The sequence below is a fragment of the Molossus molossus genome, unplaced genomic scaffold (assembly GCF_014108415.1).
Source record: "Molossus molossus isolate mMolMol1 unplaced genomic scaffold, mMolMol1.p scaffold_m16_p_10, whole genome shotgun sequence".
Taxonomy (NCBI): Eukaryota; Metazoa; Chordata; class Mammalia; order Chiroptera; family Molossidae; genus Molossus; species Molossus molossus.
In genome coordinates, this window is record NW_023425345.1 from 11,997,428 (window position 1) to 12,021,575 (window position 24,148).

General features: G+C 49.5%; 1 protein-coding gene across 2 annotated transcripts in view; it reads right to left on the reverse strand.

Moving 5' to 3' along the window:
• Positions 1-12,460: 12,460 nt before the first annotated feature.
• Positions 12,461-24,148, reverse strand: part of CHST11 (carbohydrate sulfotransferase 11) — a 245,355-nt gene continuing 233,667 nt past the window's right edge. Inside the window, exon 3 of one of the 2 annotated variants that reach the window (XM_036250760.1) lies at positions 12,461-14,895. In XM_036250760.1, coding sequence (XP_036106653.1) covers positions 14,041-14,895 — 855 coding nt within the window. In that variant the 3' untranslated portion in view covers positions 12,461-14,040. The remainder of the gene's footprint in view (positions 14,896-24,148) is intronic. The other variant, XM_036250759.1, reaches the window with a different exon arrangement.

The following is a 24,148-nucleotide window of genomic DNA, read 5'->3' on the forward strand; positions in this document are numbered from 1 at the left end:
GAATGAGTGGCAGAAACGAACTGAATATTAAATTTTCTCGCTTTTCATTTATTTTAAAGGAGAAAGCACAGAGAACCACAGTGCATCATATGCTTTACAACAGGCAGGACAAAATGTGTGATTGACAGTGAAGAGGAAAAGAAGCCATCTGCTGTGGGGTTCTTATACTAAATGTGCGTATAGTGTAATGTTTGTTTTGAAGGTAGACTGTAATACGTTTAAAGATGCAACTATGAATTCTAATGCAATCACTAAAAACAAACAACAAAGAAATAGCCAATAAGCCAAGAGTTGGAAAATGGAATCATTAAAAAAAAAAAAAAATTAAATCCAAGAAAAGGAAGAGAATGAGAAGAAAAAGTAAAAATGAAAAATAAAATAATAGGCCCGGCTAGTGTGGCCCAGTGGTTGAGCGTTGATCCGTGCACCAAGAGGTTGCCGGTTCGATTCTTGGTCAGGGCACATGCCCAGGTTGTGGGCTCAATCCCCAGTGGGGGGCATGCAGGAGGCAGCCAATCAATGTTTCTATCTCTCTCTCCCTTTCTCGCTCTCTAAAATCAGTAAAGAGAAAAAAAAAAGGATACAATAATAGAAAACAAATGACAAGATGGCAGCTTTTCTAGAAATAGAAGGAACACTTCCAAAGTTATGTCATGAGGCCAGCATTACCCTGACACAGATGAAGACATTACAAGAAAAGAAAACTATAGAACAGTAGTTCCCATGAACATAGATTAAAATCCGTACGTAATACAGCAGTGAAATGACTGCCTCGGTCTGCTGATAGAGGACATCTACAAAAGACCTACAGCTACGTCCATACCGTATAGTGAAAAACTGAATGCTTCTCTCCTACTTCTATTAAACCTTGCACTGGAGCCCTGGCTGGTGTGGCTCAGTCGGTTGGCTCATGCACGGGAAGGTTGCTGGTTCGATTCCCAGCCAGGGCAGATGCCTGGGTTTCGGGCTGGGTCCCTGGTGGTGGGTGTGCAGGAGGCAGCCGATCCATGTTTCACTCTCACATTGATGTTTCTCTCTCTTTCTCTTTCTCCCTTCCTCTCTGTCCAAAAATCAATAAAATGTGTTTAAAAACAACCACCACCGCCCCCTTGTGTTGGAGGTCATAGGCAGTGCAATGTGAAAAAACATGCATAGCAGAGGAAATTAAACCACGTGATTGAGAGGCGTCCTGTAAAACTGCAGTAATCAAGACAGTGTGGCATCAGCATGAAAACAGCATATGGATCAGTGGAACAGGAAGGAGAGTCCAGAACAATACCCACACATATGCGGTTACGTGTGTGTGTGTGTGTGTGTGTGTGTGGTCACTGGTTTTAGACAGAGGCACCAAGTGGAGAAAAGTACAATTCTTTCATAAATGGCACTTGAAAACCTGGACCTCTGTATGGTCTTAACTATGAGCCTTACTTCCTACCATATACCAAAATGAACTCTACCTGATGTAAGACTTAAATGTAAGAGCTACACTGTGACACCTCTATGAGAAAACACTGGAGAAATTCTTGGAGACCTTAGTTGGGGAAAGATTATTTAATAAAAGGGATACAACCTGCCATAAAATAAAAATTTACAAATTAGACTTCATCAAAATTCAAAATGTTTGCTCTTTGAAAGATAATGCTGAGAAAATGAAAAGGCAAGCCACAGACTGGGAGAAAATATTTGCCAAACATTTCTGATAAAGGACTTCTATACAAAATCTATAAAGAATTCTTACAACTCAGAAAGGCAAACAAGTCAATTTTTTAAACGGGCAAAAGATTTGAACAAACACTTCTCCAGAGAAGATATGAAAATGTATATATCAAATAATATAAAGTGATAAATACACACACGTGTTAATTCATGTACACACTGGGAAGAATCAGAAATGAACCAGAAGATAATTTTGAGTTCAAGACTCACTGAAGTATTTTTAAGGATTAAAAAAAGTTTGAAAAGTAAAAACTGACATTCATCTAAACAGATGATGGATGATCGTTGACTTTGGAGACGAGATGCCACATGTCCAACATTCACCTCGTGGCAACCCACCGCGTGTGAACTCGAAAGGGAAGAATACAGACACGAGTGTATCACCCGAACATAATTTTAGAGTTTGCGAAATTTCAGAGACGGTGCACTGACTCTTGTCTGGCTGATACCTTCCAGCTCTGGGTTTATTTCTATCAGAAGAAAACCTGTCCTTTGTTGCAGGAGCAGGGGAATCAGGGGCAACCCTTGATTCGGAAGGGATGACATGCGCTGCGTCCTCCGAAGCGAGCATCTTTTCCAGAAGGCACTGGCGTCGGACGGCGGCGGCCACCGCAGACCGCGTGTGCGGAATGAGGAGGGGCCACAGGAGACCGCCCCGCTGCTCCGCTCTCGTCCCCTGCGTCTCGGTCACAGGTCCACTGAGAACTCATCGCTTCCATTCTCCCGCAACATTGCAGGGATGCTGTGTCTGCCAAGGAGGCTGACGTGGACGGACGTTTCCATCACGGGCTGCCTGGCTCTGGGCTAAGTGCTGTCAGAAGGCTCAGAGGCTTGTGTCGGAGTCTGGGGACTGGCGTTGTGTTATGGGACCGCCACACAAAAGGCAGGTCCTCGTGCTTCTGACCCAGGTTTGTGTCTGTGAGGAAGTGGCCTGGGCTGTGTGCTGACCAGCGTGTTCTTCAGCAAGCTTTTTGGATCTTGTGTGATGCAGAAAGTACCCAGGGTTTCAACCTTGGCTCCCTCCTGTGCCTAACCTCTCCGAGCCTCAGTTTCCCCATCTGTGACACGGGGGCAGTACAGATTCACAACTCTTATCTGAAAGCTTTGGATCAGATGTGTTTTAGAATTCAGAAATTCTCAAATTTTAGAAAAGGAATGTGCAAATAGCGTGTTTTACCTAATAGTCCAGCAGGGTGTAGGACTGTCCCCCTTAAGAAAACACATGAATATTTTCTGCAGGAAAATGTATGAATTTTCACAGCAAGTGGGATAAATAAAAACTATAATGAGTCTCCTGTCAGCGAAGGCCGGCCCTGCCGCCCAGTGAGCTTACTGCAGGTCTGTGAAAAAGCCTTTGGTTTTCAGGGGTTTGTAGATTTCAGAAATGCAAATAAGGGCACACGGACCTGGACCATGCCCAGGGCCACAGGGCTTTTGTGCAGATTAGAACAATACACTTGTTGGGTGGTCACAGGCCCTGTGCCCACTACTTGGCAAGCAGGGTAAGCCAAATGCATCCCTTCCTTCAGGGTCAATGTCATGTGGCACCCTCGCCCATCTTTGTGGGTCACCACTGTGCAACCAGACACAGTGGCTCTGACCACACTCATGTCTCAGGTTTATGGACAAATAGGCAATAACGTGAAATGACCCCCTCCTCCCTTCGACTGTCTCTTGTGCATTAGACCAACGCTTCTCAAATCTGACTGTGCATAGGAGTCACCCAGCTCCTTCCACTATAAGATGGTTGGTGCAGGACCTGAAACCCTGCATTTCCAGCAAGCTCCCAAGTACTATTCAGGTCCCGGTCCACGAACCACACTTTGAGTAGTGAGGTTCGAGACCACGTATCCAGCTTTCCTTGCATGTCCTACATGCACTTCATTCAGCATGTCCCATACTGAAGTCATGGCCTTGCCAGGAACCTGCTTCTGATGACCTGACCTCCAGTAACGTCCCAGCCACTGTTCCCCAAGGCGGGAACATGCCAGTCCTCACCGCCTCCTCTTCTCTTCCTCACCCACACACCCATCGGTTACTAGAGCCCCAGATTCTACCTGCTTCATATTTCTCCCATTCCGGGTTTCCCCAGCCTCAGCATTTTTGAGCCAGACAATTCTTTGTGGTAGAGGTCTGTCCACCAGGGGGCAAAATCACCCCCTTTGGAGAAACAGGACTCTAATCCAGTGACTTTTAACCAGAAGATTTTTTTTTTAAACATGCAATACCTGACTATTCAATGAGGGACACTGACCTCTTTTCCCTGAGATTGTCCAAAAAAAAAAAAAAAAAGACAACAGCCAACACAAAGTGGCTGTTGGTGTGAATGAGTCAAAATTATACATATTTTTTTTTGTTAAATCGGCAAAAAAAAAAAAAAAATACATTTTGGGGTGTGGTGTAGAATTCTAGTAATTGGTTATGTGTCCTGTGAGACGCAAACAGAAATCGCAGCTCGAATCCCTCCCCGTCTGCTTCTCCCGCTACTGACTTGAATCACTTCTCCACGTCTCTCCCAGGCGCAGTCTGGTGCTTCGTCCTCATGTATATTTTGACTATTAACATTCCCGTGTTCTCCACTTGATTATGAGTCCTAAGACCCCCTTATTCTTGGCACCCTGCGTGGGGTCTGAAATAGGCAGATGCTTAACACATGTTTGCATGAATGAATGAACATATCTCCCCACAGCGGCAGGTTCCTGGGGGTGGGGGGCTCCGGACTCACTCACAGGAGCGCTGCCCCAGGGCTAGCTGACACCTGACGCCCCTGCAGAGGGCCTGCCCTTGCAGGGGGAGCTGTGCCGACCAGAGCCTGATGGACATCCAAAGCTGCCTCTGCCCCAGGACACTCCTGGCCGCCCTCCAGCCTCTCCCTCTTCACCTGTTTCTGCCTGGCCCCTCCACTGCGGCAAAGCCCTTCACCCCTCGGCTGCTCACCCCGGGGCGCGCTGGGCAGCGTTGCCTGTGTGCAGCTGCTCGAACACGGTGTCTTCACCCTGGACAGCCAGCTGCCTTTGAAACTCTACTGGGGGCTGTGTGCAGCCCAGGGTGGCTGCTCGGCCCGGCCATCAGAACACCCACGGCTGACGTATTCCGTCCAGCGCGCTCGCGGCCTTGTCTGAGATCCCCCATTTAAATGGCCCTGCTGCTATCTGGTTTTTATTTGAAGTTCAACCTTTTTGAATAGTTTGTCCAAATTTATTCGTTATCAGTCCAACTGTTTTGGCAAGATACTGTAACAGGCAACTGGGAGAAAATAGAAGATACACATTTGCCTCTGTCCTGGTTCCCGGCACAGAACTCGCCGAGCCCTTGTAATCTCCTGAGCGCTCAGAGCACTGGGAGCTGTTCTAATGCTTGGGCTCTGTCCCCGGCCCAGAGCTCCTGAGCCCCTGGGGACTTCCTGGGCGATAGCTGTGTCTTTTGTTCTAAGAAGGTGATTCTTGGTGGGCTCCTGGGTGGGAGCTGGTCACCAGAAAGACCGAGCCATGATTAGAAGCTTGCATTTCAGCCCGACCCCCGTTATTCGGTGGGGGGAGAGGGCACAGAAGTGGGGTTAATGATTCATCATGCTGAAGTGATGAAATTTCCATAGAAACATCCGAGAAGTATGGGCTTTGGAGAGCTTCCGGCAGGGGAACACGTGAAGGTGCTGGGGTAGTGGAGGACTTGGAAGGAGCGTGGACACTCTGCCGCCCAACCCAGGTGCCGTGCCCTGTGCGTCTCTTCGTCTGGATGTGCATCTGTATCCTTTATCGTATCTTTTAAAAAAATTCTCACCTGAGAGTGTTTTTTATTAAAATTGATTTTTTTTGGGGGGGAGTAAAAGAGAGAGGAGAGAGAAACATCAATTGGTTGCCTCCCAATATGTGCCCCAGCTGGGAATCGAACCTGTAACCTTTTGGTGTACAGGATGATGCTCCCACCAACTAAGCTACCCAGCCAGGGCATCATATCTTTTTTATAATAAACTGGTAAACAGTAAGAAACTCTTCCTGAGTTCCATGAGCTGCTCCAGCAAATTAATCAAACCCAAGGAGGGGGTGGGGAACCTTTGATCTATAGCCAATCAGAAGCACAGGTGATCTGTGATTGGCGTCTGAAGGGGCGGGAGGCAGTCTTGCGGCACTGACAACTTAACCCGTGGGGTCTGATGCCACCTCCCGGTCAATAGTGTCAGAATTGAATTAAATTGAAGGGCACCCAGCTGCTTGTCATGGGGACCACCCCGTCTGGTGTCAGAAGTGTTGACTGTGACAGTGATGTGAGAGTGAAGGAGACACACAGGAAGGGAACTGAGTGTTCCTATTTCTTTATTTTTAAAATATGTTTTTATTGATTTTTTAGAAAGAGAGGAAGGGAGAGAGAAATAGAAACATCGATGTGAGAGAGAAACACTGATCGGCTGCCTCCTGCACGCCCCCTACTGGGAAATGGAGCCTGAAACCTGAGTGTGTGCCCTGACCGGGAATCGAACCAGGACCTCGCAGTCCACTGAGCACCCTGGCTGGGCTGAGTTTTCCTATTTCAACAGCACAGGCAGAAACTTTATTTACATAAATCCTCTGGTTTTTTGTTTGTTTGTTTGTTTGTTTGTTTTTTTGTATGACTATTTCAGCTTTATGACTATTCCAGCTTTTTTGTTTCTTCCGCTTAGTGTCTTTCAATCGCATTCAATCAGTTTTGGCCAGTTTGGCTCGTTTTCATCTGTCTCCATGTCTGCTGGTAGCACCATCATCCCCAGACGGGACGCCTGACCTCTGGGCTTGGCCCACCTGTGATGCTGGTTCCCATGGGCGAGGGAGTCAACCAGACCGGGTCTGAACCCTGCCTCTGCCATAGATGAGAAATCCGGGCAAGTTATTTAATGACGCAAATCTTCTGCTCCCTTTACCTGTAAAAGGATACAAGTGTCTACCTTGGATGTTGTGAGGATTAAATGGAAAGCATTGAACACATTGCAAGGCACATTATAAACTATATGAGTTAATGAAAGTTCGCCACTTCCAGGACTTTCTTTCTGGAACTATTTATTTTTGGAAGTGGTCACATTAAGAGCAAACATTTCCAAGCCACCTCCAGCGGAGTTTATTTGTGCTCATCGTTCAGTGACGGTCAGTGTGCAGGTATCATTCCTACAGTCAGAGGCCTTTCTTTTATTTCTTCTTCAGGCGTTTTTCCTTCATGCCTTTGCCGGTGTGGTTCCAGGACATGTTTCTGGCTTCATCGGCCAGGTCAGGGTCCAAGGCTGGACCAGCCGCAGACCTTCTCCAGCGCTGGCTTGTCGAAACCAACGCGGAATCCAAAGCCCTTGCTAGTCTCTCATAGTGAGGTGCTCTATTATTTTTCAAAACAAATATTGACAAATGAAAAGCAGGTGAATACGGTCTGTTTTTTCAGGCGTCTCTCGCATGTCAAATGAATGAGGTTTTGAAAAGAGGAGTGTAAACCTGGGTTCCCATCTGGGAGCTGGGTGTGAGCTACTTGTTTCCTGCATCTGCTTCTGCTTCTGATTTTTCTTTTCTTTTTCTTTCTTTTCTTCTAGTTTAATCTCATTCCGGTGCTGTTGCCTTAACTCCCTTCTTAAAGCCGTTTTTACCTCTAGGGCACTAATTGCCAGGGGACCTTTTTGGCGTAAAGCCTCAGTGAGCCGCAAAGGAAAATGTGGGTAGATCATTAGAGGATGTCGAGGCTGGAAGGTCAGAGCTCATCTAACCTAGTGGTTCTCAAACTGTGTTCCTTAGAACCCCAGGGGACCAGGGGTTCACAAGACCTTTACAGGGAAAAGAGGCTCCACTGGGCCTCAGGCTATTCAATCCCAGCATCTCTGCTTCATCATCACCTTTTTTTTAAAACTGAATTTTAAAGAGGGAGGAAGGGAGAGGGGGAGAGAGAGAAACATCAGTGTGAAAGGGAAACACGCTGGGCTGCCTCCCGCACGCCCCCTTCTGGAGCCTGCAGTCTGCGCATGTGCTGTGACTGGGAATCGAACCCGTGACCTCGTGGTCCATGGGTGGATGCTCAGCCACTGAGCCACACTGGCTGGGCGATATTTCAATGAACATCTACCATTATAAAAATTATTATTATTTTTTAAAATTAATTAATTTATTTTTGTTACAGATGCCCCCCCCCCAGTGATTCCCCCTCCCCGACCCGTCCCCAGCTTTGTTGTCCATGTCCATTGTTCATGCACACATGCATATAAGTTCTGTGGTTTATCTCTCCCCCACCCTCCCTCTTCTGGGGACTGTCAGTCTGTATCCCACTTCCACGTCTCTGGGACTATCCCATTCCTCAGACTGTTATGTTCATTCTATTCCACAAATAAGTGACATCATATGATACTTGTCTTTCTCTGTTTGGCTTGTTTGCTTAGGATAATACTTTCCAGGTCCCTCCATGTAGTCTCAAAGGATAAGAGATCTTTCTTTCTTACAGCTGCATAGTACTTCATTGTGTATATGTACCACCGCTTTTTTATTCATTCGTCTACTGATGGACATTTGGGCTGTTTCCAGATCTTAGCTATTGTAAATAGTGCTGCTACAAACATGGGGGTACATATATTCTTTCTGATTGGTGTTTCAGGCTTCTTAGGGTATATTCCTAGAAGTGGGATCACTGGGTCAAATGGAAGTTCAATTTTTAACTTTTTGAGGTAACACCATATTGTTTTCCATAGTGGCTGCACCAGTCTGCATTCCCACCAGCAGTGTATTAGAGTCCCCTTTTCTCCACACCCTCGCCAACACTTGTTGTTTGATGATTTGTTGATGGCGGCCATTCTGACAGGCGTGAGGTGATACCTCACTGTTGTTTTGATTTGCATCTCTCTGATGATTAGTGATGTTATAAAAATTATTTGAATACTCAAAATGTAGGGAAGATATGACTTGAGAAGAGAAAACCCTTCCCATGAAAGGATACTCTGGCTGGTGCTATTTTTGTTTACTTGGTGGTAGGTGGATGACCCCGCCTGGCCCGGCCCTGGCGATGTTCTAGGCGCCTCCTTGGTTTGTTAGCTGCTGCCTTGTCAGCGGTACCCGTGGCGCCACTGAAATACCAGCTGATTAGCTGGCCACTGTCTTACTCCAAGGGGTACACTAACACGGGGATGTCCCCATCCAGCCTTGCTTCCATGGACATTTACAGTGTCCCCCGTGAGACAGGGGCAGGCCATGTCAGAGCTGTGTCCACTCTGCCTGACAAAGGACGTGCATTTTCCATCAAGTTCAGACAACCAAGCTCCATGTCTGGGCATTTCCCAACCATATGGGGCCAGAGCAAGGACAGCGATGTCACCAGGCATGGGTGGGAGCCAGGCCACTGGTGCTGAGAACCAGCTAGTGAGTGGACACATTTAAAGCATGTCTAGTAAGGCTGAAATATGGAATATATTTTCGAATCCAATATTCTCATGTTAAAATGTTTAGATAATACCTTTAAAGAAATTAGAATATAATAAAGCTGAGAAACAACTTTGAGTGGTCTCGTCTTTAGCAGAATATAAATGAATCCATCATTTTTATCGATGCAACTAAAACATGTCCATCCACGGAACTGGAAGAAGCTCTGTGGAGGACATCAGAAAAGGACTGGACTTAGAATTGGCCAACTGGGGCTTGAAGGCCGCTCTGCGACCTGTGGACGGTGGGACAGCCACCGGAGAAGCACGCCGTTCAGTGCCCAACACGGGACTCTGCAGGCGCACTGACTGGGTCTCTATAGTGGCTCCGTAACCAACACCACTCCCCTTCCGGAGTCTGTTTCCTTAGTCGGCACGTGGCTGGTAGGACCACATGTCGTGGTGGGCCTCCAATCACACACTCTGCAAAGAGCTTATAGACAAAACAGTATGAAGAGAGCTTGCATTTGTCCACTGAACAGGAAGGGTCTGGATATGGGGTGGCCTTGGCCGTGGCCAGGACGCCGACGGGGTCCACATCTCTCTCCATTCTTCGATGCACACCAGCAGGACCCCCCACAGGCTCAGGAGCCCAGCCCAGCCCAGCCCAGCCCACCCTTACAGTCTTTGGTCAGTGAGCCATGAACAAACCATACACAGAGAGAAGCTTCTTTTTTCCTTCAATTTAATTGAAGTTACTTAGAAAAATAATCAGGCTTGAATGGCTTTCCCTGGAGGAAGGTTCACAAACATTTCACTCTTTTGTTGGCAATGTGGAATTCAGCTTTCTCGAACAGGACAGTAAGGTACAGGGAGAATTTTCTACAAGCCCTCTACTGCATACAAATATGTAAAAAAAATCACACTCCATGGAGATGTTAAATTATACGTCCATATGCCGTACTGAGCATGCTCACAAGAAAGCAGTACAGGCAGCCCCTTCCGTACCTGACAGAGTAGCCGACTGAAATGCGCCTGTTAACGGCCAACAGTCAAACTGCTTGTAGAAGGTCCTGTTGCCTGTACATAGGGTCCAGTTGGTCGTGATGGGAAAGGCTGGAGGAAATGCTGGTTGTAGGAATTGGGGGAGCGATGAGGTCAGTCCTGCTGACATAGGAATGAGCAAGGAAGGGGTTCTGCTCCCCAGGATTGCACAGGATGGGGTGTGTGTGTGTGTGTGTGTGTAGGGAAGAACTGGGCTGAGAGATATGCTCTAAGCATCATCCACCCGGGACAGAGCCCCTCGGCTTCTTGCCAGGTCAGAACAGGGACATTTGTGACCACTGCCTCAGCACTGGTCCAGACCCCGCCAGCCAAGTGCACGAGGGACGCCGTTGTTATGGGAACTTCCTACCAGCAGGACTCAGACCCTTGTGCCTCTGGGGCGTCGCCACCAGGAGGACTGGTCCGACTGAAGATTCCACTGCCCACTGCTCTCCTGTGCCACCCAGACCCTGGGCAAGCAGAATGGTGAAGCTCAGCTGGCAGACAGGTAGGAAGGAAGGTCCCCTCTGAGACCCCACAGGTCGCAGACTGCCTTTCTTCCCGGACCGGCCGGGGAGGCAGAGGCGGCGGGGAAGGGAGGGGGGTCCAGCCAAGCTGCAGGGATTCTAATGCTGTGGCTAAAGTCTAGAGTTTTCCACTCATAGGGATAAGGAATGTCCTTGCAAGTACTCCCCTGACCGTACCTGGTTCTGAAAACACAGCAGCACCCCTGAAAAGTGGCTCGGAGTGGGCCACCTGGCTGTACTTTTCTCCAGCGAAGCATGCGATAAAGAGCATTTTCAAACAGTTTCTTAAAAAACACACACACACACACACACAAACAACCACAAACTTCTGTTTTCCAGGCACATTTTCACCCATGAATTCTTTTTAACCAAGGACACAGGATACTTTCTACATTCTGCAAAACAGTTGAATCAATTATAGAAAAAATGTATACCATTAGAAAAGAAACTATGAATACAAAACAAAACATGAGGCCAAAGTGCGCCTCGCTGCAGAACCACACTGACGTGTCGTCCCTCGAAGGACAACCTTTCTCACTTTAGAGAGAGAAACAGATGGAAGAAGGCCGTCGGCACAGAGCGCGGCGCTTGCTCGCGTAGCCGATCAAAGATGGACGTGGAAATGCAAAACTCAGGAAATCTAAGTGACTTTCCATTTCAAAACCAAAAAGCACACAGTGAACATTCCAACCTATGGGACCTGAAGAAGCACCCGTCAAGGGTTGAGCTCACTCTGCTTGTGCTGAGCAACCTAAGGCTTGAGGCATAGGGGGGCCACTGTGGCCTTATGCCCCCCTCCCTTCTGTCCACACCACTCAACTTTCCTCCGCTCAGTTTGGGAGGAATGGAATTGTTGCCCATGGTAGAATCCAGGATTAAAACCATTGAATGTAAGTAAAAGTTGAATTCATTTGATAAAGTACCTCTGTTGCTTAGACACTGTGGTGCTGTTTTTCTCTTTTTGTTTGGTTTTGGTTTTGGCGTTTGGAGAGGGGGTAACAGAAGCAGTTTTTATCCTTGAAGACCTCGGATGGGCTAAATAAACCTAACCAACGTATACTCTGTGGAACACGAGCTCTGTGAGATGATCTGCAAAATAGAGTATTCTGGTCATGTAAGTCAGGAAATGCTACCAACTCAGGATGCTTTTGGGGATTCACAATGCACAACACACATTCAGGGCTCTGACAAGTCCTGCAGAAAGGAAACCGCCTGCACTTTGTTTGCCAAGGATATGTGACCGCAAAACTCTTCTTTTGCATCACACCAACTTGACATCCCCTAGAACCTGTGTTCTGTAGAGCACGTATTTTAACATGCTGGACAACCTGTTTTATCAGCAGAAGCCCTATCTCGGAGGATATTCCTCTGCCTGGAAATAGGGTCCAGACCCCCAATTCCAGGACAGCTGAAGACTGTCACTCTACTTCGTAAAACATGTTGCGCAAATCTCTCCCCATCAAGGGCAGAGTCGCTGCGCCCTTCCTTCGCGGAGAGCTCGGAAGCAGGGACACGGCGTTTATAAACTGCTCAGGCCACCGTCTCCGGGGCACACCTCACTCCTCCAGGAAAATACTTCTCCCGGAGAGAGGTGGCAGCTGCTGCCTGCCAAGCTGGCTCTGAGCCTCACCAGACAATGTTCAGTTTCTGTGAATAAATTATTCATATTTTGTTTTTGTTTTTTTCAGAATAGTCTTCTCACCCCTTGGCTATATACTGCATCAAATAAAACAAAACAAAAAGCAAAACTTACCCATACCCCATCCCACCCCAGCCCCTATTATTAGAACTATTATTATTATTATTATTACTATATACAGTATCTGCTACCAACTCATTCACTAGCTGCAAGAGGGATGTGGCTCAAACTTCAACCGAGGCATGGGGAGTGGCTGGAAGTGGGGAGCGTGTGCAGGTGTCAGTCAGCAAACAGGAAGCGGATGTGTGCAGCCTTCCAGAGGAAGGGGCGTGAACTACCATCACGGAAGGCGGTCCTTGCTGCTCATGCATGGTGGTCCCCAAGGTGCCCATGGCCTCAGCCTTGGGAGGACTTGAGAGCAGGTACACGTGTGCACCGAGAGTCCACCCCTGACCTTGGTGAGGGGTAGAAATGCCAGACCACTGCAAATCCCCGAGTGCAGGAAGCCTGCCACGGTATTACGTGGCAAGAGTAGAAAAACAACACTTCTGTGTGGAGACGTGGCTGCTGGGCTGGAGATGACAGGACGCAGCAATGGGAGCAGCTCAAGTTCCCCTCCCCTCACCCAAAGCAGACATCATTAATCAATCACAGCACCCTTCCAGGCTGTGCCTGGTAAATCTGTTCTAGGGCTTAAAGGCAGACATTACCAATAAATTAGAGCAGGTACATGATAGGAAACATTTTTGTCATCTTTTGTGTTGGGTACTGAGCTTGGATTACTTACCAAGGCCAGTGGCCTGCTCCAAGCATGTGTTTTCAGATTTGGGTCACAGAAAAATGCAAATTTATAGGGGTCATGGACCTGCTTATGAACAGTCCAAAACTCATGTTCAATCCAAATTATTGGGGGTTTGCTAATTGTCAGGCTGGATACTCTGTCCATGTAAAGCTTCCTCAGGGCTGAGACTCCTGGTTTTGTTCAATGCTCTATCTACAGGGCCTAGAATGAGGCGCAGCACATAGTAGTTGCTTGATAAATACTTGCTGACTATAAAGCAAGGGTCACTTCCCTTCATCACGACTGGCACTGCCAGTTACAAATTTCTTTAGAAAAGCCTATTCTATCAGACTACTAATTCTGGTGGGGGAAATAAAGCAAGAGTCAGCTCCCTCCTTGGGTTTAAAAAACACATCACATTTCTTTAGAGCAAGGGACTTTCGGGTTGGTTGAAAATCGGTCTGGAATTAGTCCCTTGCGAAGGTGCCTCTTTCCATTTCCTTCTCGCAGAATTTCAAGCATGGTGGCATCAATACACATCACAATGGCCACTATCACACAGTGAGTCTGAGCCGTGAGGGAGACCATTCATGCCCCCAAATGAAACATAGATTTCTCATGCTGCCGCAAAAAGAAATCTATGAGAGACTGTGTTTAAATAACTATAAATAATATTAATTAGAATTTATGGAATGCACAATTCGTGGAATTCACCAGAACACAAGGAAACCTTTGAAGACAGTGTTGCAGTATTCATGTCTAAAAACAGGGACCCCCCCCCATTCCCCTGCAAAGACAGCTGTCCTTCCCTACTAAGGATTTTAAATAATTCTCACTATGCTGCTCGCAGCATCATCCCCGAAGAAATATTAATTTACAAAATAACCCAATATTCATATAATTCTTTTGACAAATAAAAATCTTAAATTAAAAAGCACGATTCTCTCCCTCGCCCCCACCCCCACCCCCGACCCCCACTGCCCCTTTATTCCAATTTCAGGTAGCTTGGCACTGAGTAATTGAACATTAAAAAATCGAGTTTGTAGACTTCGTAGAGCTGCGTCTGGTGCTCCGAGCTGATGTTCTGGAAGAACTCCGTGGTCATTTCGTCAGTAGTTCTTGTGGACTTGGCGTAGGTGGGGAACTTCAGGTAGCTGCCCACCCCGGCCAGCTGCAGCACGTAGTTGGAATCCTCCTCCAGCGTCTCGTACTTGCCCACGAGGTCGTAGTGGATGTGGCACGGGTGGCAGAGGGAGTGGACGGTCTGCCAGTGCTCGTTGAAGGGCTCCTCGCGCTGCGTGTGCGGGTCGATGAGATAGGCCACGAACTCCTCGAAGCGCACGTCGCCGCCGCGGCGCAGCGCCTCCTGCGTGGCGTTCTTGCGCTGGCGCCGGATGATCTTGGTGCCGTAGCGCTTGTGGAAGGACGTGTTGTACTTCTGCGTGAACTTGTTGCGGTAGGCCGACACCAGCCGCTCGAAGGGCTCGCGCACGAACAGGAACTTCAGGTAGCTCTTCAGGCGGTGGTTGATCTCGGGGATGCTGTACTGGTTCAGGGTCTTCAGGTTGGCCGCCACGTGCGCCTCGTTGGCCGGGATCTCCATGGGGTCGCTGTACTTGCCCCGCCCGCTCAGGACCATCATGAGCCGCTTCCAGTTGGTGCAGGCCACCTTGGGCACGTAGCAGTAGATGAGCTCGTGGTCCTCGTCCACCACCAGGTGCTTCAGGTCGTTGGGCGTCAGCACCCGCCGCTTGCGGCTCAGGGCGCTGTTGGCCCGGCAGGTGTCTGTGACCTGGTCCCGCCTCATCTGGTGCAGGACCGCGGTGTTGGAGAGCTCGAGCTGCAGAGGGGACACAGAGGAAGGAGAATTCAATCCCTGTGTGGGCCATTTCCCCTGCGCCACCCATAACCATGATGGCCAAAGCGGGCCACTAGGACGGCCAACGGACCACGAGGTGGCCCAGGTCTCCATTTCTTTTTTTCTTAAATCCTCACCCGAGGACATTTTTTGTTCAGATAGAGTGGGAGGGAGAGAGGAAGAGAGAGAAACATCGATGTGAAAGGGACACATCGAGTGGCTGCCAGACACACGACCCAACCAGGGCCGGGCACAAACTGCAATCGAGGTACATGCCCTTAGTGGGAACGGAACCCTAGATCTCTCTGGACCGCAGGCCGACACTCTAACCGCTGAGCCAAACCTGCCAGGGCAGGTCTCCATTTCTTATTCTCCCTCAGCTACCTTTGTTCTTTGGTCCACCACCCTCCCTTTGAGGAATAATATAACAGTCAACTCTATAACTTACCCCTCATCCTCTATGTGCCTGGCATTTTACTATATATACTCCCCCCCCACACACACACACACAGGACAATACATTTGAATGGTTGTTGGTTTATTTAACATTACCAAGTGCCTGCCATTGTGCCAGCCAATATGCTGCCAGGCACTGGGGATGTAGTAACAAAACAGTACAATGAGGTAACTGCCTTATGGAGCTTCCAGTCTAGCTGGGAAGAAACAGGACGGCGAGGCTCAGAGAGGTTAAGTTACTAGCGTGAGATCACATAGTGAACAGCAGTCAGTATTCAACTCAGGTCTGCCTAGAAAACAAAGCTGCCCACTGCCCACTCCACCCCGAGGTCCAGCACTCTATCTTGTTCCATGAAGTAGAAAGCAAGAACGGAGGTCTGGCATTTGGTCACTCTGTTTTAATGCAGGATGAACCATTTTTTTCTACAAGCTCGTCCTTGTGAACATCTGTTGCTTTTTACTTCCTCTGGTACCAATGTCTGTATTTTTCTCTGAGAACCTGTTCCCCATTCTCAGGTCCCTTTTCTCTCAAGCTGCTGAGCGGTGAGGATGGCGCCTGGAGCTTGGGGACAGGGAGGAGCTAGACTGGGAAAAGGTACAGAACAGAAAGACAGAGGGATGTATTCCGGTGACATCATCTAAATACTAGATCCCCAACTCCTGGGCTTTTGTTACATTAGTTAATGTATTTGCTTTGGTGAATAAGACAGTTTGAGTCTGGATTATATTCTTTGCCACCAAAATATTTGGGTATTTGCATGTGTTAGCTTTTCGTCTCTGGCATATCCATCCATCCATTCAAGCATGTGCAGATCTCACAGTGTACAAGGCACTGTATTCTGGGAGATACCCCCTTTTCCTAAAAGGCTCACAGTCTAGGAGGCACCAGGCCAGGGAGCCTGCAGCCTCAGAAGATGTGTGTGCTCCTCTAAATGCTCGGCGCAGAAGTTTCCCCCAAAGGCTGTTCACTTCCAGTCGGAACCAGTTCTCACAAACCACCCAGAGTAGGAAACAGGAGACCACACCTCCTTGACGAGCCTGCATCTCAGTCTCCAACACCCAGAGACTTGCATGGGGTAGTGGCACCCTAGGCCAGCCCCCCGCCACCAGGTCACGGAATTCAATCAATATTTATCTTGAATAGGAAAACTCTGACTTTTGCATTTCCTGGCTTCTTAGCAGATGTCTCTATCACCTCAAGAAGAACATTCGTACCATTTAAAACAACAACAAACTGTCCTAAAGGAAACAGAAGGACCAGGAAGGAAAAGGGGCCCATCAATTTTGTCCGTTCGAATCGCTATGGACAGTTTTGAAGGCAATAAATTACTAAGTGAGCAGAGAAACAAGGGACCCCTCCGCCCCCGCCTTTGTCCCAGCTCTTTTCAGACGGAGACAATCCCCTGGCCGTCTGAATCCCCAGGGAGGTAGCATGTCCATCAGTACTGCCTGCAGGGCCACAAAGCCATGAGGATGGAAACGATACCAGTGGATCATCTTACGTCCAATTGCAGGGACAGAAAAGAACTCAGTGGGGCTTTGAAATGTGGTATTTGAGGTATCTTTCTCCTCCACTTCCTTCTTTCCCATGGCAGCTGAGGTGGCGAAGGGCCCGCCTGTGGCAACGAGGCAGGCACGGTTTCCCTGGGGAGCCTCTGGGGCGTGGGTCAGGGGAAGAGCACGTTCTCAGTCGTAGGCACGGCCAGGCCCCTGCTCGGGGGAAGCAGCTCACCCCGGCCTCTCGTGTTGAATTTTTTTAACAAGCTATTTTAACTTTAACTTTTTATTTTAAAATAATTTCAGACTAGTGCTGATTTAACTTATTATAAATACAATGTTACTTAAAATATACAGAAATATAAAAGTAGGTACATGTGGGCCAAACAAATGGAAACATTGAAATGAACAGTGTCACCCTGACGGAGGGTGTTTTGCTGCTTGAACCGTGGCGGGTGCTCGCTGTCTGCTCCGGCAGGTCCCTGGGCCGGTCCCTGGGAAGGTCCCTGGGAAGGTCCCTGGGCCGGTCCCTGGCCATGTGCTATTCCTCTGCCGCACGAGGACCCAATTTCCCCACTGCTTTCTCATTTCTGGTCACCGTAAAACCCGGCCCCTGTGACATCACGTGACCCATACTCGGTACAGACTCACGATTGATCTGTGTTCTATCTCTGCCCATTTCTAATTAGCCCAAGAAAGCAATTTTCCACCTTTTTCATCTCGTGGCACAAATAAACAAGTTACTATATTCTGTGGCACATCAAAAAATAGATTTTTGGCCGATCTGACAAAAAATATAGGTATAATTTTGATTCACTCACATTGGACGGCTATGGTTGTGTTGGCTACAGTCATTTTTTTATTTGGCAATTTAAGGGAAGAGAGGTCAGGGCCCCTGACTAAGTAGTCAGGTACTGCATGTTTTATAAATTATTGTGGCACATGGGTTGAAAATCACTGGCCCGAGACAATAAAAATGGACCTACGAGGTGTCATCAGACCATCAGTGACCACACGCACCATGATTTCACGTGGCAGGATGAGGCAGGTTATCAGAGGTGGCCCTGACAATCCAGAACTGCTTTAATGTTTTCAAAAGATTATCACCAAAATACACACACAAAATTTATACAATTCTCATGCAGAACTCCAGACCCCCAGGAGTTATAGTGTGGACCCCTGAGCCTTGGTTTAAGCTCTGGCTGGCTCAGTTGGTTGGAGCATCATCCTAGATACCAAAAGGCTGTGGGTTCAATTCCCGGTCAGGGCACATACCTAGGTTTTGGGTTCCATATCCAGTTGGGGTGCTTACAAGAGGCAACCAATAGATGTTTCCTCCCCCTTCCCTACATCCTTCCTCCTTCTTCTTTTCCCTCTAAAATCAATAAGCATGTCTTCTGATAAGGATTTAAAAGAAAAGAAACCTGGTTGAAGGGAGCCCTGGACCAGGTGAGAGGGAAGAGGGGAATTCTCCATCCTGCCAAAATGGGGCAGGAGAGACTTCTGCTAGCAGCCCCGGCTATTCCAGAAATTTCTACCTTTGTTATTAGGACCAACAGCATGTTTGCAATCACAGGTAAACAGCGACTGCTAACCTTAAAAACATGCAAATCTGGCATGTCACTTCCACACTGATCCCCAGGCAGGGCTCACAGGAGCTCTCTGACAATGAACAGCCTCCCTGAGTATCACTCACCGCGATGGGGCATCAGGGAGACGAGGGTGTGAAGAGGACTCGCTGACGAGGAACAGTCTGCTCCCTTGTCACAGAAAGAGAACACCTGTCTTTCCCAGCCATGTCTGGTCACTTTCACAAAGCAGAGGTTTGTTGATCTGGTGATTGTCTGAGCTGCGAGATCAATTTCTTTCCTCTTTTACTCCCTTTCTCTCCCTGCTTCCTTTTTTCTTTCCCAAAGGTATTTGAAGCAACCACAGAATGGACATAGGTGCAGTATAAAATTGAAATAGGAAAAAACAAATGCACTAACGATGAGCCTGTGATCAAGGATCTCCCTCGGCTGCGAGCTTCCTAGTAGCAAGGGCAAAAGGGGAAAGGGGATCAATCTTGCTCTTGTGCTCAGAAAGGAGCAGCGTTCCAAATGCCCGGGGTGGAAAGTGTACAAGGTTTTAAGCGACTGAGAAACTTCAGTCAGGCAGGGAGATTCTTGGATTCCGTCTGCTCACTTTGGGGTATTCAGAGGGTTGCTTACCTTAGCTGACTGGACACCAGTGTTACGATTCACCACCACCGAGGGTCTGCAGAATGTTCCAGCATTTACAGAACACTTTCATACCCCATCCCTTTAAAGAGCTCACTGGACCCTCTCCAGAGCCTACTAAAAGGCAGCTCATATTTAACAGACCAGCCCGTACTTCCAACCATATATCATTTCGGGGGGACTGGCTACGGCCAAGTATTAGTACTTGTTAGTGGTTCTAGCCGTCAGCATGTGGACAACACCCAGAGGGCTCGTTAGGATACAGTTTGCTGGGTGCCACCCTGAGTTCCTGATTCGGTAGGTCAGGGATAGGGCCTGAGAATGTGCATTTCTAGCAAGTTCTGAGTGTGCTACTTTGCTCTGGCTCCCACAACAAAATGCCACACATGCTGAGTGGCTGAAACAGAGTCACTTGTGTCCCCACAGTTCTGGAGGTGCAGGCAGGGTTGGCCTCCTCCGGGCCTCTGTCCTTGGCTTGCACACGTCCGCCTCCTTGCTGCCTCTACGTGGCTGTCCCTCTGTGCACGTCTGTGCGGGCGTCTCGTCCTATTCTTATTTATTTTTATGTTTTTAAATTTTTTCCTTTATTGATTTTACAGAGAGAGAAAGTGAGAGGGAGAGAGAGATAGAAACATTGATGAGGCAGAACATTGATTGGCTGCCTCTGGCATGCCCCCCACCGGGGATCGGGCCCACAACCTGGGCATGTGTCCTGACCGGGAATCGAACCGGCGACCTCCTGGTGCATGGGTCAACGCTCAACCGCTGAGCCACCGCAGCCGGACCTCTTCCTCATCTTGGAAGGACACCAGTCCTACTGGACCAGGGCCTGCCCTAATGGACTCAATGTAATCACCTCCTTAAAGGCCCTGTCTCCAAACCAGTTACATTCGAAGATACTGGGGGATGGGATGTCAGCGTGTGAATTTGGAGTTGGGGGAGCCCATCACCCCAGGTGAGGCTGCAGCCGCAGGTCCGGGACCCCACTTGGAGCACACAGCATTCCACTGTGCGGAAATGACTGTGATGTCACATCTCTCAGCCATTCGTACTGTCTTAGTCACAGAACCCAGAACCCAGGTTTGTCCTCTGCTGCCAAGTCTCCCAGGTCTGCCTCCCTTTCATCTCCCGAGAGTATAAACTAGGTCAGGCAAGGGCTGATTCTAGGAAACTGAACCCGGTACGGGCTCTGGGCTGTGTCCCGCCTTCTCGCTGGGATGTCTATTTTGAATACGACATTTTGTTTTGAGAAGACATCTATAATTAGTTTACGTGCCAGATTTAGGAACTGTTTGATCAAGTCTTTCAAACTTGACTGTGTTTCATCTTAAGAGGAAGAAAAGCTGGTTCCCCTTAAATTAAAACATCTTCTGTGGTGTTTACACTTTCTCTCAGACACAAGAGCCCAACGGGAGGAGCAGCCTCCTGAAGAAAGTGGAAACCCACAGAACAAAGGAGATCTGGAGGCACTGCGGGGGGACTTGGCGCCATCTGCCATTGACGACCGTTAGCTTGGGCCCAGCCTCAGCTTATCCACCTGAAAATCCTAACACAGACCCTTCCCAGCAGCTCAGTTGCACGACCATCATCTTGTGGATTTTAGAATTGGGGGGAGGGGCAGAGGAGAACCTGACCACCTGACTTGCTATGATTCTGTTCCATTCCTTTCGGGTACAGAAATTCCTAAACTCGCAGGAAAAGGGCAAGTCATGAGTAATCACTGGCGAAAACACAGCCACAGCAACAAAGAGGCACACAGGATACGAAAGTGTCCTAGCTACCGTTTACTGAGCACTTACTATGTTCCGGCCACTGGTAATCCTCACACTCTAAGACATCGTTAACACTCTAAATGACATTAGTATTCCCAATTTACGGATGGGAAAACTGAGGGGCAGGGAGAATAAGTAACTCCCTTAAGATCAGGAAGCTAGAAACTGGGGCTGGGGTTCAAATCCAGGCAGCCTGTGCCCTGAGACCGTACATGGTGCAGCCAGCCCCCCAGGGTCTGCAGACGCACCTGGGAGTCACCAGCTCCAGGACAGCCACTGGAATCATGGGTCTCAATCCTGGCTGCTCCGGTGAGGCCTAGGGCCCACCTCAGAGGTCTGCGTACTTGCTCTGGGTATGCACAGCTCCCTGGGGATTCTGCCGGGGGGGGGGGGCACTGCCTTGGCTCCCATGTCAGAAGCTACAAACTAAAGCACAGACCGGACTGGAGCAATGACCTGCATGTGGTCTCGGGCGAGTTGCACCTTCCTGCTCCTCAGATTTAATGAAAAGGGGCTTTCCACTCGGTAGGGCCCGAGGTCAAAGGTCTAGAGGGCCACAGGTCTCAGACGTCTTTGGGTGTGTCTATAGGGGACCACTGGGAATTACAGAATGCTTAAAACAAACGTTCATGTTTAGAAAAGAAAGGAGAAACTATTGTGCCTTTAGAGAAGTAATCTGGTCTGAACCTACCAGGGTTTAGGAAAGAAGTGATTCCATGTTAAGGGACAGGAACAGTGCCAGGGAAATTGGTTTCTCAGGATTTGAACTTGCCACGAGGGAACACCTATTTGACGGCGAGGATGGAATCCCTGCAGGAGCTCGTTCTACCTTTCCCAAGCAAACGGGAGGAAAGGGGCCGACGGCCAGGAAGCGTTTCGAGCCCTGGAAGGTAAGGCAGGGGTCAGGGGACGCCGGCTGACCCCGGGCTCCGCTGGCAGGTGAGCCACGGCTCTGGGAGCCCTGTGGGCAGGGACGAGCGAGCGCGGGTTCTTTTAGGCTGTGGTTTAGGTACTCCTTTTGTACGCGGGGTTTAAATTTGGTGGCCTCTGTAAGGGTGACAGACTCAAATGCCCCTCAGAGTCAGCAGGGAGCCGGTCCCTGGGCCCCTGGAAGGTGGGGAGATGCTACTTCAATCTCACCCGGGGAGTCATGAGGGAAGGGGTCCTGGTCTCTGAAGGTCTTTCCATTTCTGGAAAGAAGCCAGAAAACCCGACTGTAATCTCTACATTCTTAAACGTTAGCTACAACTAAAAAAAAGTTTTGTTTAACGGTGTGGGCCAAACCATGCTTGAGGGGCTGTGTTTGCCTGTGGGCCACCAGCTGGCGCCCTCATCCAGGCATCTGAGGACCCGGAGGCCGGGAAGGAGGGGCCGCCTGGAGCCTCGGCCGGCTGCAGGCTCAGCTAGGCAGCTGTGGGGAGGGGAGCGGGCCGCCGGACTGCAGAGGTTCCAGAATGCAGTCGGAAGCTGACCGTGGGCAGCAGTGATTGAGAGGAACCGGTGGACGCTCTCTCTCCATCCCTTCCCTGCCTCGCCTCCTTCCAACACTCGCCACGATGTCCACACAGCTCTGGGTCTCTCCCTTCCAGGGTGCGAACTCTGAGAGGGCGGCAGGCCCACGTTTTGTCCACCCTGCACCCCCAGTGCCGGGCACACACCAGACACTGAAAGGTGTGTGGATGAAGGACCGCGTGCGTGAACGAAGGACGTGGAGATGTGGGGATTTTAAAGGTCACCAAGTGGCCGGTGAGGCTGCCTGGGCTCCCTGGGGCCACCCCTGCAGCCCACCCACCTTCCCATGGAGGGTTTCCGCACAGATCCTGCAGCTGTACCGGGAGCTCGGCATCGCCCCGCGGCCCAGATCCGGGCCGAGAGAGAGGCAGCTGGGCTCTGGGCAGCGGGTGGACACAGCCCGGAGGCTGCAACAGCCTTTGATGAGGGGGAAGCTGGTGCTTCCCACCCAGCTGGCGAGGCCAGGAAACAGGAGGGAAATGGTGAGAGAGGTGCCAAGGGCTGCCCCGGGAGGGTCTGGCGTGGGGTGCGTGCCCAGGCTCCCTTTCAGCCCAGCCAGGTGCGCCTGCAAGGCCTCATTTCCATCTCAGATCCGCTGTTTGGGCTTCCGGAGGCCTGGGCAGGGTGTGGGAGGGGCACAGGAACAGGGATGGGGTGGCTGCCAAGCTGGACTGGCCTCCCATGAATGGTGGCCCGGAACAGGGACAATGGTGGGGAAGGGATGTGGCTCCCACACTGCTTGGGGGGCTGGATTTCCTGGGAAATCAGAAGTCAGAGGGCGGGGAGAACGCGCACCTGCTGACCGGAGAGAGGAGGGTCCCACTGCGCAGCCTCAGACAGCGGGCAGAGCCCCACCCACAGGAGCCTTCCAGAGGACAAGGCTCTTCAGGGGCAGGGCTATGACACCCAGCTTCTCCCTCTGCGCTCTCTCTCCTGGGACCAACTGGCTCTGTTGACGCTCTTCCTGACTCTCTCCCCAGACTCACCAGAATGTTCTGCTACTCACATTATGCACACATCACTTGCCCTCTTCAGTCTTAGTTTCCCCATCTGTAAAATGGGGACAATAATAGTATCTACTTCTCTGAGTTGTTTTGAGGATTCAGTGACAGCCCAGGAGGGACGCACTACCACGGTGCCTGACACACAGTAGGCACCCAGTCAACAGCAATTCTCTTTCTACGGTAGATATTAGAGGTTGCTCCGTAAGTGGCCTGCAGTATGGGGAGTGCATGTCTCTGCATTCCTGTGCCTCGTAGCAATTCTCAGTCTTTAGTGTAGGTAAGAATCACAGCACCCTGGCCAGTTTGGTTCAGCGGTTAGTGTTGGTCCGTGGACCAGAGAGTCCCAGGTTCGGTTCCGGCTAAGGGCACGTACCTCAGTTGTAGTTTGTCCCTGGCCCCAGTTGTGGTCGTGTGGGTGGTAACCATTCAATGTGTCTCTCACATCGATATTTCTCTCTCTCTTCCTCTCTTCCGCTCTATCTGGAGGTGAATGCAAAAATGTCCTCGTGTGAGGATTTAAAAAAAAAGGAATCACAGCAAGTGTTTGGTAAAATGTGGATTCCTGAGAAACTGTGACTCCGTGGATCTGGGTGTCCTAGGTACCTGTCTTGGCCACTGCCCCGGAGCGATCCTGCAAGGTTGATGGTCCTGCATCCCATTTTGAGAACTGCTGATGGAGCATTGGCTTTATACAAGCAGGTTCTGCGGTTCACGTCAAACACATTTGTCATCTGTGCAAAATGCCTGGCTCGTGGCGATTCAATACCTTGCTGAC